Source organism: Acanthisitta chloris, unplaced genomic scaffold (assembly GCF_000695815.1).
Source record: "Acanthisitta chloris isolate BGI_N310 unplaced genomic scaffold, ASM69581v1 scaffold20291, whole genome shotgun sequence".
In the NCBI taxonomy this organism is placed as follows: domain Eukaryota; kingdom Metazoa; phylum Chordata; class Aves; order Passeriformes; family Acanthisittidae; genus Acanthisitta; species Acanthisitta chloris.
Window position 1 is genome coordinate 24,380 of NW_008657908.1, and position 15,175 is coordinate 39,554.

Here is a 15,175-nt window from a genome sequence, read left to right on the forward strand (position 1 = left end):
AATGCAGCAGTAAAACAACCAGTGGTGCATTTCTGGACATGCCACAAGCAGCACATGGGAGACATCCCTCCCAAGATCCCAGCCAAATAAGTTGCATTTCCAGTAATGCCAAACACCTAAGTAGCAAGGAGAGCAAAGCCCCCTGAAACATTCAGCCGAGTGATCTGAGCTCCTGTAACAGCAACAGAGCCCTGACCAGTGAGCTACAGCAACTCAATGTGGTTTCAAAGTGTATTTATACTTTATCTATGATTTAAGATCTTGATTTTTGTATTGATTTATAAAGCAGCAGCACTGTCCAACAGCTGCCAGTAAAAGTAAAACACAGTTTTACTTCTTAAGCATCTGGAAAAGGATAGGGGTAGGAGAATAGTTTGCTGACAACTGTAGAGCTAGCACAGATTTAGGATCCAGTATTGCCAAATGCAAAGCTTCTTCAGGAATGAGTGAAGGATCCTCAGCTGGGTCTGTCCTTTGGGGTGCAGCAAAGGATGTCAGTTCCTCAATGATTCCCTTTCCTGGAAACCTACATTTTGTTATAATTATGGGAGTTTAAAGTTCACATACAGCACTAAGACAGACTAGAGAGATCATGCTGAATTCTTTTATCTGTAAGAAGTGTGTGAGTTTCATAAGATGGTCAAAAATAAGCAGAATTCAGTTTATTTGCATTGAAGGTCTTTGAGAACTGTGTCCGTTATTTAGCCATGCAGACATCCTAGTGAGCAGGTACACAGCAGCAGAACACATCAGGACTTCTTGGTTGTAGACTTCAGCTGGAACAGGTCTTGCAGCAGAAGTGTTATGTTTCCAGTGCTGTATTTTTATATATAAATAACACAGTAACACAAACAGGGATGTTCCTGTGTGTTGTGCTGAGTTTGTCAGTCTAAGCAGCTCACACAAAACAAAAAGAAGAGTTCTGAAAGATGCAGCACAAATCCATGCAGTATTGTTCCACAAAAGTGTCTTGAAGAAAGAAGAAAGATTAAGGTCATCTGTAGCACACTGAGATCTCGAGTCAAATCCCACTCACCTTATTCAAGTGAAATGATTCTTCAGTTACAGGTCTCACTCTTGGATATGCTGGATGTATGGCTTCTTAAGGCTTACAAAAACCCTTAACTTTAACAGTTCAAAGACAACCAAATAAGGCCAGTGATAAGGGCAAATGAAGAGCTACTTAAATGTGGAATGTGTCAGGAATCAAAAAAAAAAAAAAAAAAGAACAAATATTGAATGAGTCACTCTAAAAGCAATTTCCAGTAGAATTTGAGTGTGAAAATGTACCATATTGCAGTGTGAGTTTTGACAAGTATAACCGATACCTGAAGTGAGGCCATGCAGGTTTGTTGTGCTCTCTGGATATAAGGCCAATTCAGCTTTTCATTGTTCCTACTGATTACAGATGCCCTGGATTGTTTTGGGGTTTTTTTGGTTTGCTTTGTTTATCCCAGAAGAAGCAAGAAGACTTCAATAGCAATCTAAATCTCTTCTAGCCCATCTATTCTTTGCACAGAGTTTTCTATCCAAAGTTATCTATTGTAGCATGAGCAGGAATTAGCATTTGTCGTTAATGACTTAAAATGCCAGATCTGTTACACAAGTGGCTGCACCCATAGGCTACAATGTTTTAAACACCTGTCTGCACTGACACTTATGGAAAGAATTTACAGACTAAAATAGCAATGCAAAAAACTCAAACAAACAGCAAAACCAGGACAAGGGGGTGGAAAGAACTGTGACTAACCATTCAATGTAATCCCCGCTCTCAAGCAGCAGCTTCTAATATATTATTTCCATGCAACGTTTGTCCAACTTGTCCTTAAAAATCTCCAACAGCAAAGCCTCTCCTGATACCTGCACAGCCCTGCTGAGCTTCTCTTCCTCTTGAAAAGGAGGCTTGAGGGTGACATTGTTCTCTACAACTACCTGAAAGGAGGTTGGTGGGTGTCTGCCTCTTCTCTTCCTAAAGGAGGCTTGAGGGTGACATTGTTCTCTACAACTACCTGAAAGGAGGTTGGTGGGTGTCTGCCTCTTCTCCCAGGCAAGGCAAGACAGGACAAGAAGACATAGTCTTAAGCTGTGCCAGAGGAGGCTCAGGTTGGACATCAGGAGGAATTTCTATATGGAAAGGGTTGTCAAATATTGGAATGGACTGCCCAGAGAGGTGGTGGAATCACCATCCCTGGAGGTCTTCAAGAAACAACTACTGGACATCGCACTTATTGTCATAGTCTGACAAGGTGGTGATTGGCAAAAGGTTGGACTCCACGATCTCAGAGGTCTTTCCCAACCTAAATGATTCTGATTCCCCCTCTTTGCCACTCAGAAAGGCTTTCCCAATGCCTAACCTGGATGAGCTTGCCACTCAGCTATACACAAACTGGGGCCTACCATACATACGTGTTTCCTTAAATCCTGTCTGTTTATGAGGGCAGACTGTTTGGGCTGCAGTAAAGTTCAGAAGATGGGATGCCTCACAGAGAAGCCATTCTGGTTCCTGTTGCAGCAGGCAACATTAAATCCTGAATGACCCTTTTGCCCTACCCCTCAAAGAACAAAGCCAAGCACAACACAAATACCCACTGTAGCACCAACTGAAGCTCCTCACAGCACAGCTGAGCACCAGTCAGAGATAGCCCTCCAACAGGATTCATGTGTTACCTCCATTCTGGATTCACCCTAGCAAAGCCCTGTCTGGCAGATTTCACCTACTGCTGCCTTGAAGTTCCTTGGCTGTGCACCATGGGGCTTCCAGACACAGCTTGTGTGCAGTCTGCCTGCTGGCACACCAAAGGCTCCTGATGCTGACAGCTCACTGCACATACCCAGCACAGCACACACAGGATCCTGCCTGCCTCTGAGAAATACCTGGCAGCCCACCAGGAGTCACCACTTTCTGACTGAGAAATATGTGGAGGAGCTGACTGTCATGATCAGAGCATTTCAGCTTTTGCATTTCACTCTGCTCTTCTCCAAAAAAGAGAGGATGATTATCCATTCCCCTTGGAGTTTCCGAGAAGCCCAAAGCCTGTCTGGTACAGAACTAACACATCTGAGGTGGTGCAAGCCCGTCGTGAGGTGGCCAAAGGAGTATTTTACAAGTGACTCCTGGCTCTAATTCAGAAGTGGTTTCCTGCTGCTCCAGTTGGTTGTAGAAACAACATTCAACTATGTTTTCATGAGTTTGTGAAAGAGTCTGGAGATTCTCAGTGCCCTCCACCATCCACCGGGGCATCTCCTTTGCATGCAACTGAGGCACTGTTGAACAGCAATGGTGCTGGGGGCTGAACCATAGCACCCTAGTGCTCTTCCAAAATGCAGTGGAAATGCACCTGGGGTTTTTTTGTAACACATGAAGAGTGTTTTCTTCCATTTGTTCTGATCCATCAAAAGGACATTAAGAGCATGATGTTAAAAATACCTAACTTCTGGCCTAAGAAGGCTTACAAGAAGGAAAACCATTTCTAAGAAGCCACGTTCTGGAAAACAGGAGCCCTCTCTGCCCTCCACTCCAATACTGCACACCCCAGGAACACCATTATTACAGCATTCTCACTCAGGGTGCAGCACCCTGTCATTACATGCCCATGTGTTGTGCACAGAGATCTTCTTGGTTATTTCAGCTATTCACATGTCAATTCAGCAATTGTGGGTTATTACAGATAAATCCTGTCCTGACTTTAGAAGTCTCCCTGAAAGAACTGCTTTGTTGAATGAAGTATCACTCTTGTGATGTCACTTATGCCCACCTGAAAAGCGGTTCCCAGAGATTTCCCTTCCAGTTGATTGTTTTTGCACTTGATTAGTCCCTGTTGCAGAATTTGTCAGGGCATCTTAAAGCAGAGAAGCAGCTTGAAAGATTTTGCCTAACATAGTCATTCCTTCTCAGAGACTGATAATGTGCATAGCATTTTCAAGACACTGAGCTGTGTGAAACCTTCATGAATTTATTGTCACCCTTGTATTCCTGTCTGGCTTGAACTTGTCCCATGCAATTTATGGAAAGCTCCCTAATGCACAGGCTGCTATTCAGCCATGCCACTGGCAGAGACTACTTCCAGTCACAGATGCAAGTGAAACAAAAATAATGATGCACCAAACTTCATTTGGGACAGGTTTGAAGAGAGAATCTTGGTCAGTTATTTATTTCTTGGCACCGAGGAGTGCCAAGACTTTTAGTTTTAACATGGGTTGAAGACACCAATGGGATTAGACATAAATAAATTCACTCTAACCAAATAAGCCTGGGATGTCCTATATCCCAAATTGATTTTGCATTTTTCTCTCTCAGGATATCATCTTCAAGAAGTGGATGCTTGGCGTGCAGACGATACGTTAATCAAAAGCTTCTGCAACAGTACAGGCACAACCAACATGTAGGAAGGAAAGTGTATCACACTGGAAAATCCCACATGTCCTAGCAAAAGACAAAAGATGTGCAAAAGATTTACAGAAGTTGCAAAACTAAGACAAGCAGCATCATTCTCCAGAGAAGGCCAGAGACAGCCATCAGCACAGAGTACCTCTCAGTCACAGCAAAAACTAAAGTAGAATATATGCTGCAGCTGGTCACTAACTCATACAAGGCTGCTTCCCAGTTCCACTGGGCACCTCTAGGGATGCCACCTGACACCATCCAGAAGGCTTCTTTTACCAGGCTGTATAGATGCATGCGCTGGAGCTGCCACTCAGCATGGGGAAGTTGCAGGGTCAGTTCCCCACCTCTGTGCATAGTATCCCCACAGACGCCACTGGGTCAGCTGGCAAAAAACCTTGTTCATCCCAGCAACACAGACACCCTCAAAGGTGCATGTACCTGTGATGCAGCCAGATGAACTCCACCAGGCAGTAGGGGTTGGCATTTTCAGGATGGGGCTGTATTTACAACCATACACACTCTAGGAACCTATCAGGCATGCTGGGGTAAAACACAGAAACCCAGGAGGAACAGAAAGGGTCCTACACTCTCAACAGAACTTGCCCTTATCCTGCAAAAACACATTTTTCACTGGGCTTTGGCAAACAGAAACCCCAAACTATTTACCATTTTAATGAATTATGATAGTTGGTCCTCCCTTCCTTTCCCTTTCCTGAACTCACCCCACACTAAGGTGAGCAGAGTCCCAATGCCATTGCACCACCCACTTCCCATCCAGCTGCTCTATACCCTGAATAGCTACATGAGCAACTGGACCAAAAGACACTGTGGGTCTAGGAAAGATACTCAGCCTGCAGAAGAGTACTCAGATACACTAAGAGATGCACCACCTGTATATGACAGAGGGAGACTTAAAGTGCAGCAGGAGGCACCGATGCTGGATATTTAGAAAAAACTTAATTTAAGGTGCCTTATGCCAGATCATTTTCCAGTCACTGAAGACAGACAAAGAAAGGAGAAAGAAAACTAAGCCAAGAAAATAAAGGAAAGAAAAAAGGGAACAAAATAACCCCCCACAACAACACACCAATCAAGTTCTAAAGCTTTGAAAGCTAATTATCACAATGTCATCTAGGGCTGGGACACTATGTAACATCCTGCTTTATTTCACTGATGCCAGGAAACTTTTAGTTCAGAGGATATAACAGAAGTGGTGCCTTCATTTTTATTAGCAGAAATCTGCCAGTAAAGAAAACAGAAAAATACATGCATGCATCTATAATAGATTGTGGTGCGCATGAAACAAGAATAGCAAGTCAGGGAGCCTTCACATTTTGCAGGAATGGAGCTTCCATTCCCTTCACTATCCAAAATTGTTTTCTCATGGGAAAAGTAAGCAATCAGGAATGGAAATGAAGTGGTCAGAGCTGATTATTTTGTCAACTGTCTTCAGACATTTGTTTGCAAAATACCATTTCGAAAAAGAGGTTGATTTCTTATACATTCAACAATAAATATGTATGCACACAGACAGACATACTCTACAAACAGCTGACTACAGTAAGGGTTTAAGATGGCAAGGAAACAATGTCCTTATTGCATTAGCCACTAATGAAAGTGAGAAAGGACAGAAGGAACTGAATTGCTTTTCAAAACCATATTTCTGTTGTATCACTGTTTTGTGGAAAATGTCAAGACTTTGCAATTTTGGCAGAACATCCAGATTAAACAGCAACACTCGACAAACAAACCCTAAACAAAAGAATTATCTGAAGCCTATTATGAATAATGCACAATCAAATTTTATTTTTTCAAAAAGGATAAATGAGCTTGGTGTAAGTATGATTGCTTTCAGACTCACCCGCGGGCACGTTTCTCCTGCTCCTAAATTTACACATCTTGAAATCTTCAAATCCAGCTCCAAATCCACTTTGGCAGCTCCACTTAGATGAACAGATAAAATACACTGACTTCTCCTTGAATTAAGAGAGGATATATTAAATAGCATCTGTGGGAGGCCCCTTCAGAACAGGCATGCCAGAGACAGATACTTTACCCAAACCTAGTCCATTAAAAAAGGACAAACAATCCCAGAGGGACAGGGGAAGGCAGAAACTATCTGTGATACTGATTAATAGCTTTAAATATAGTTTATTTTCTTCAAACGTAGCTGGCATCAAATGTCTTTCCTACGTATAAAGTTCAGTGGGGTAGGAACTGCTATTTTTGGACTGAAGAAAGGTCACCAAGAACACAAGCCTCCCTAGGTGCAGAAGCTGATCTCCCCATGCAAGGAGACTATCCAGCCACACCATCCATGTTTGCAGTTTCTCCACAGTTGATAAGGGCAATACTTACTGTCAGGGTGGTGAGGCACACATTGCTCAGAGAAGCTGTGGATGCCCCATCCTTGGAAGAGTTCAAGGCCAGGTTGGATGGGGATCTGAGCAACATGGTCTAGTAGAAGGTGTCCCTGCCTATAGCAGGGGGGTTGGGACTAGATCATCTTTCAGGTCCCTCCCAACCCAAACCTTTCTATGATTCTAGTAGAATAAAACAGGGGAAAAGCACACAATTTCTTTTCTTTTTTTCACTCTAGCAGCTTTCCATTATCTGCTGCACTGCCTGACTTCCCTTGGGTCCAGTTGCACGCTCAAACTAAAGAAATAAGTTACCTACCCCTTTGTGGATGCACAAAAGTGACTCCAGCACTGCTGCCACCACTTTCAAAGACAGACTCCACGAGGCCAAGTCCAGATGATAAACCAAGCCAGGTTCTCAGCAGTGCCACAAAAGTCCTTGCAAGATGCACAAATTCTATCTGCTTTCGGAATCCTCCCAGGAGCTGATAAGTCCCTGGAGCATGGCAGCTCCCAGACTAGGTCCTCCCATAGGGCACAGCCAACACTGCTCTACTCAGCAGAGAAGAGTCTTGCTATGAGGGAGATCCCTGACAACCACTTACACAGGTGCTTTGGTCACACCACACAATAGTTTCCACAGCCAGAGAGCAATTATGCACAGGGCTGCCTACAAGCAGTGCTCAGCACAGACCTTCTGCTCCATCAGACAGTGTCCAAGAGCCTCTCTTTTAGAATTGGTTGTTGAAGGACTCAAATGTGTGCCCCTGCATTTCAAATAAACTCAGCCTTTTCCTATAACCACCTCCAGGGCTCAGCAGGTACCTTTCACATGGGAGTCTGAAAGCATGAGGTATTTTTCCAGACTTTTTACAACTAAGGTTAGACTGATGGATCTGTTGGCTCCCTGGTGCCCTTTCAGGATTAATTACACAGTAACTTGCATCCCCAGTTATGATGTTTGTAACTCACATTTCTGGGCATGTGAACATGAGCTGGAAGAGAGAGGCTAAAGGCTGAGAACCCTGGGAGGCAGCAAACCATTATTAGACAGCTTTAGTTCTATTAAATGGAAATAAAGGAAAACTGAGTGAAATGAAACTTCATGTTACCTGTCCTTTTAGCTAACTGGAAAGAGGATTACATTCTGCTCTACCTTAAATAAACACAAGGAATGGAGAGTTAATATGGACCACCAAACTACACAACTGTAAACACAGTGGGAGATTATTTTTCAAGTTCAGTCTTTACCTTTGAAAGGATCTATGACATTGCTTGTACTCTTTATCTGTCCCATGATCTTCTTGTAGTCCAACTATGACTGTGGCTTTTGATCTTCTACCAAAAATTAAGTTTTTGAATCACAACAGGAAGTGCCCTGTGGCCTATGGTATGTGAGAAGAGATGAAGCAGGTGTTCAACAAGTCCTAACATCTAGTGCTTTGTTTTCTGAAGCTAGAGAAGACTGCACTCTGACCCAGCTGTTGGTTTTTTTTCAGTCCCAGACTTCTATGAGTGCAATCATGATAAAACGAAGGGATTTAGCCATCATCTTTTACTTATGTCAACATGACAGAGGTACATCTGTTAAAAATAACTGTCCATGACTCACTGGATATAATTGTGGCTGCTATGACTGAAGAATCATCATCCTTCATAGCTTTTGGAAGAAAAACCTCAATTAACAGTAAATGAAGCTGGTTTTTGGAACTCAACAGTAAACAGGCTATGAGGGTTAGCGCGTCAATGAAGCATGGTAATTGTTTCACTGGGCTTATTATCTAGCTGCTAAAGAAAGCAAAAACAAGCAGCTGTTAAACAAGCAGTGATAAGCTGTCAGAGCAATTTTGTACACTAGAGAAGATACAATTCTCTACAATACTGCTGGAGGAAAGCAAAATTTCAGCCAGCTAGGTGTCTCATGCACAATGGTCCAAGGGCAAAGGGGAGATGTTTTAGCTTTACATAGTGTCAAAAAAATGAGAAAGGCTCCCACCCAAACTCTTCAGTGATGTACCACAGGCTGCTTCATGTCTTTGGTCCACACAGGTAGAATGTAGTCTCTACCTGCTGTTTAGCTCAGGCTACAATTACTTGTGTTTTGATTTTATCGATGTCTGTAAGTATCTGAAGCGGGTACAAAGAGGATGAAGCCAGGCTCTTCTTGGTGGTGCCAAGCAATAGGACAAGAGGCAATGGGCAGAAACTGATACACAGGAAGTTCCACCTGAATATATGAACTTCTTTGCTGCACAACAGACTGTGCACTGGAACACACCGCCCAGAAAGGCTGCTGAGTCTTCCTCACTGGAGCTATTCAAGAATCACCTGGATGCAATCCTGTGCAACATGCTCTAGGATGGTCCTGCCTGAGCAAGGCGGTTGGACCAGAGGACCCACTCTGGTCCCTTCCAACCTGACCCATTCTGTGATTTCCTCAAGTCAATGCGATGAGCTGTGGCCCACTGGGGAAGAGAATCATTCCTCAGCCCATGCTACAGGTGGTTTTGATGAATCCTGGAAGTTGAGGCTACTCCACAATTAAGGGTCATTCTCAATCCATCTGCACAGAAACACCTTGAAAACATGCAACCACCCAATACCCTGCCTTGATTCACAGTCTCATCTCTTGGAGCTCCAGCCCTAACACACACCCTCTACACACCTAAGCCTTGCCCATCTCCTTTCCTCTTCCAGACATTCCTATTCCCTGGTCTGCCTGCCTAAGAAAACTGCCACTTGCCATGCTGACACCATCCTTCCCTTCATTGTAGATGTACACTTTCTCAGCTATTTTTACTTCATGGCTTAATGCCAGTCTGCTGTGGCAGATGACACACACCTTCACAACAGGTTCAGTCCATACTTTATTGCTAGGTTTGACTGCCCACATCCTGGTTCTAACAAACCCAAACAGGCATTTAGCAGCTGAGGAGCCAAGTGATATTAATCCCCGCTTCACCAACACTGACTGGTGCTCTGTGCCCCCACAGAACATGATGCAGCCATACAGCAGCATCCAGCACTCCTCTCTCAGTTGAGGGGGCATCTTTTTCATACAGTACCTCAGAAGCAGCTCTGAGATCACACAGGCAAGGCACGGTTTGAGGATACTTAAAAAGGAAATTTCTGCCTGCAATGACTGTCCTTCTCTTACACGGTCTTCTGCAAGAATTATTAGTGCAATCAGTGCTGTAAAAAAGTGATTTGGTTTTATACTATAAGACATGAAATAGGAAACATGACCTTGCATTGACTTGAGGGTACTAAACTTTCATACTTTCAAACCCATTTTCCCCTATTTTGATGTACCTGTGGAAAAAAAGAAGTTACTCTGGAAATACCTTTTTCATCATCTAGATCATGTAAGTTGCATGATAACCCTTATATCTGATGGTTCTGCTCTCTTACACAGATATTTCCCTTGGTTAGCTGGGGGAATATATCCCTGAACTTAGAGGTAGGACTGAAAAAATTATCATCAGTGCTAACTGATAATCCTGGAAACAGCATTCGAAGCTAAATGCCGAAATAAGAGGGAAAAAAAAAAAGAAAAAAGAGAAAATACAAATCTTACACCTTACATGAGTTTGATTCAACAGAAGTTTATACTTTTTCTTCCTCTAGAGTTAAAAAACCATTTAATATTATTACACAATTTAAAAAACAGTGGTTTATGATTGACACATTTTCAATTTCCTAAATTGTTTTAACAAAATCAAATACAATTCCTACAGTTACAGCAAATCAACAGTTAAATGAAGATATTTATAATGTAATGCTCTAAGTTATGCTCTTGACTTCCCAAAATGGCCCTCTTTTACCACATAATTTATTTAACTGCCACTTGTGAAATGTGCTGTCCTCAGATGCATACCTGTTTTAGGATTCTAGCCATGTTCCTCTAAGAGGCTTTACAGGAGTAAATCGGGGGTTTAGATCTATGGCCTCTCCTTAACAGGAAAGCAAATGACAGTTTCTCATTATAAAGACAGCCTAAGGAGAGGCACTGGAATCTATAACCACACAATTTGTGTTAAGTAAGTGCTAATATGGTGCCAAAACAACAGTGGAAAAAATATGTTTGTCTAGTGGCCAAAAAACACACCCCCCCCCAAAAAAAACCCCAGCTTTTTCCTTCTGCTTCTTTGACTAAAGGAAGAGACACATACTTAACTAATTGCTTTGGCAGGCCAGCAGGCTGCCTGTGCTTAATAATATTAGGAATTCCACAGCTTTCAGCTTCTAAAATTATGAACATTCAACATACGCTTTTTAAAACCAAACCTCAGAATTATTTTGTTTTCAGAAGATGCTTTTTTCTCTCACTTCCTCCCATTACTTGCTCTCTTAGTTATAACAATACACAAATATGCAATGTGCTGTCCAAACTGGGCACTTGTCTGTCGCAGGAAAACTTAGTACTTATAGAGCACTCTGCTAACAAAATGACATTCAGAGCAACAACGAGTTCAAAATTAATAAAAAACTACCTTCCCCATATGTATGCTTCAGGCTTGCCACATACATCCATCTGAACTTGCTCGAAGTCCAACAGTTTTTCATTTACAGGTCTGAGCTGTGAACATGCAGCAAAATTCCAGTTTCATACTTACCACTGAAAACAAACACTCTAAACACCAAATTAGGTCATATTTGTCCTTCTTCACACTTAACTCCTTAATTCCTTCCTTATCTTCTCTTGCTAGACCTAGTAATCCATAGCAAAGCAACAAGCAGACAAGCATTTGAAAGGTGGCTGGCTTTGTCCTGGAGTTTACTTTTTAAAAGAAATAATCATATAACATTTAAAGAAAATTTACTACTGCCATAATCCAAGTAATTTCCTCCCCTATCTGTTTTATGCAGTAGAAAATATAATTATCAGCTTCATACAAAGGGCTGACATTTTGGTTAGACTAGAGCAGGGCTGGGGGGAAACCAGAGATATAAATGCAGAACCAGTAAGGATGTTAATATTCTCAGTCTCAACCTGCAGCTTCCCAGACATCTGTTTAGCAGCCTAATTTTCTATGGTACAAGATTTACTAAGCCAGAGAGGAACTGTGCATGAACACACAACCCTACAGTATTGGCTTGGACATCAGCTTGAACAGGTCAGGCTCAGCATCAGATCAGTCCCAATAACTTTTCTTTGCCTCCAACATGCATAAAATCTTTGATACAGTGAACAGCCAATTCTTTTAGTCAGATTGGAAGTTCTACTGATTGGTTAAAATCCATCAGTACTCTACAGCCTCAGAGTTATGGTATACTTCACAGGAGTAAAAATTGATGGTTCAAACTCTATCAAGCAGAGGTCATAACCTACAAAAAACCACAGCCTTACACATTGTCAGGCAGTGCTCTAGACTAACGTAGCACTTAATCAGCTCACAATCCCTCTCCTTCTGATATTGCTCCAATCTCAAAAGACAGTAGGAATCTTCAGGAAACAACTGCAGGTTAAGAAACGTGGCAAAAAAGTAACTTCAGACATAGACAGGTAAGATGATTAGGACCAAAGGAGGGTAGAACCCTGCCATCTGCACTCCATACTCACTTGTAAAGGCAGCTTGGTGATCAACCTATTTACTTTGCACTTGGCATGATTGTTTTTGTGGTTCTTTATAGACACTAAATGCATCTAATACACGATGCAAACCCTTGTACATAATTTTGGATTTCAATGTTGAGCTTGACACAAAATTTTAGGAGGTTTGATAGTCACAGTAGTTGTTTCAAGTCTGCCTTGGATACGTTTCTTCTATCACAGCCTCCAGAAAAACTAAAAATGTGTTTGCTACAGTCATGCTAGTAGATTCCATGATCTGAAATGGCTGGCACTTCATAGCCTCAAAGACCCCCTGCACCTTACAAAGGAACATAGCACAAAAATTATTGCAAGGAATAAGAAAAAGTTATGCTTGTGACTGTGTTCATTGGAAAACAATTTGCGTATCAAAGTGAAAATGAATCTTCTGATCAAAGTCTCTCTCATTCCTGGACCACCTTGTACACAGGGTCTCCAACTCGAATTGTTCCAGTTTTGCCAACAGCAAAGTATTTCCCAAAGAGAGGGCTGGATTTATAGATGTGTCGCTCAGATGGATCACAAAGGCGGTAACTGCAGAGAGAAAGTCCTTCTTTAGAATCATTGGCAGCAAAATTAAAACATCAAAATACCAGCATTGAAAGAGAGGACATGTGAATAGTGATGCTTTGTTTTAGTCACCATACTAGAATAAAAACTAAATAAATACTGTAATTAAGTGAACAAAGCAGTTCAAATGAAGGAAAAAAAAAAGCCTGACTGTATGCACACATGCATGTATAATACACATACAAAAGACTTTATAATGAGAAATGCCAAAGTTACAAGGTTAGACCATTTAGCACCTCCAATACCTGTTGCCCCAAGCATTCACCCTAGCAGAGATTAAATAGGGAGTATAAAGTTCGCAAGAAAGAAGAAAGAACTTCCTGAATTTTCTTACAATAAAAAATTGCAAAAAGTAGACTGGAAGCCAACATACACAGACCTTTACTCTGCATTATTATGTCCCATGCATACTTCAAACCACTTCTAAAACAGCAGTCTAACATTTGCTGGGATCTAGCCTAAATGCTCCCCCCCAACCTAAGAAACACTGGTATTTTTATAACCTTTTCAATGTTTCCAAGGGCTCCTTCCTGTCCATGACCCCAGTGTCTGGGTTAACAGTTGTTAAAATGCACCTGCAAAGACAGATAATGCCAAATCAGTAACAGCTTCTTATCATGAACCTCTTTACACCTATATAAAATACAGGTCTCAGATGTTTACCTGCCACAACACACGGTCCCCTTCATCTCTGCATCGCCAATAAGAATATTCTCCCAGGTGTCCTGAGGGAAGGCAAACATTATGCACAATGAGACACACCCACATGCAATCACTTTTCCAGGAGTGGCACAGTCATCCATTCCAGAGGATCATCTTTACTTGTACTTTCAAAATGCGCACAGTTACGTTACGGTGCTATTTCTGTGAGTAGAAATAGTCACTGCATAGTGACCATAGTGACCTATGGTCACTGTATTCATCCAATTCAGGATCCACTAATAATTACATCTGAAAAGAAAGATACTCAAGTAATGAATCCCGTTCTGCAATGTGCACTTCTCTGAAGCACTGATCCTAAATCAAGTTTATTCTTACTGTATGGATGATAATCTGATCTCTCATCTCTGGTAAGTCATCATTTTTGCAGAATGGGAAGTTTTAGTGAAAGTAAGTCTTTGCAAACTTCCTACTGCAATCCCTCTTAGGAGACAAAAATCCATTCTCACTTGAGGAACTTCTAAGATTCTGGAAATTATCAGATCTATCCAGAGGAAATTCTTTGGACAAACAGCAACATGACACAAAAACATGTAAACACCACTATTACCAGTTCATTTCATCACCAGACACCTTCCTAGACAGTATTTTTTGAACTACCAGAACACTGTCAGAGATGCAGTGATAGACTGCAGTACTGCAAGGGTCAGTTTTACTTTTATGCCAAAGGCTATAAAACATGACACTGGCGATTTACAAGTCACATATTTGTATCATTAAATGATCGATTACAGCTTGCACAGCTTTCTCTACTTTAAACTTACAGATGAGCTTTCAGTGGCAAGTCTGTAATTTAAACACACTTTGCTAAGCTAAATAATAATTTACAGACCTGTCTCTTCCCACAATGTTTCACGTGCACTGATTTAAGCAGAAACAGTATCTCACTGGAATACAGTTGTAAAAATCATGGAGCAGCAGCTTTCCTCACTCTTGTAGGTACCATCGCAAAGGGAAACTGAGTTACAAAGAAACATAACCAAACCTTTAAAAAGACCTTTTAGACAGTTATTTTACCTCCTCAAAAGCACTGCAATCTGTCACAAGAATATTTGGCCTGAAGTTCTGTATCTTAGCTTTCTTTTCCAGCCTGCTATTTAAATCGTCCATTGAAGCTTCCGAGAGGATCAGGACTGGGCTGCAGTCAGGATAGGCAACCTACATAATCAAACACAAACAAATCCTAATATTGCTGTAAGAGCATGGGAGGAAAGTTACTGCAAATCAAAAGGACAGGTGTGTTGGAACCAGTGGCCACATATTAGTTTTCTAGGCTGCTGCATTCAGGTTTTAATTTTCCTGGAAGTGGGTTAACAGGGAAAACATCATATTCTTTCCTATTTCAGTAACTGTGGCAGTTTCATTTGTTTAAATTATAAAATTAAACTTCTACTTATAGAATTAAACCAAAATTATATAAACTACCACAACTTGTAACAAAATAATCTTGTATGCATGTACCAGACATTTATTCTAGGTATTACAGGCAGAATCAAGCATCAGTAAAACATGTTATGGTAAGTTATGAAAGGTACTCAAGACATTTAT

The 15,175-nt window shown here is 41.5% G+C and overlaps 1 protein-coding gene across 1 annotated transcript in view; it reads right to left on the bottom strand.

Moving 5' to 3' along the window:
• Positions 1 to 12,741: 12,741 nt before the first annotated feature.
• LOC103811918 (mitochondrial amidoxime reducing component 2-like) overlaps positions 12,742 to 15,175 on the bottom strand; it is a gene marked incomplete at its 5' end in the record, with an annotated part of 7,344 nt that continues 4,910 nt past the window's right edge. The window contains 4 exons of the mRNA XM_009084921.1: positions 12,742 to 12,871; positions 13,411 to 13,482; positions 13,571 to 13,632; positions 14,645 to 14,785. Of these exons, the coding sequence (XP_009083169.1) occupies positions 12,742 to 12,871; positions 13,411 to 13,482; positions 13,571 to 13,632; positions 14,645 to 14,785 (405 nt within the window). The remainder of the gene's footprint in view (positions 12,872 to 13,410; positions 13,483 to 13,570; positions 13,633 to 14,644; positions 14,786 to 15,175) is intronic.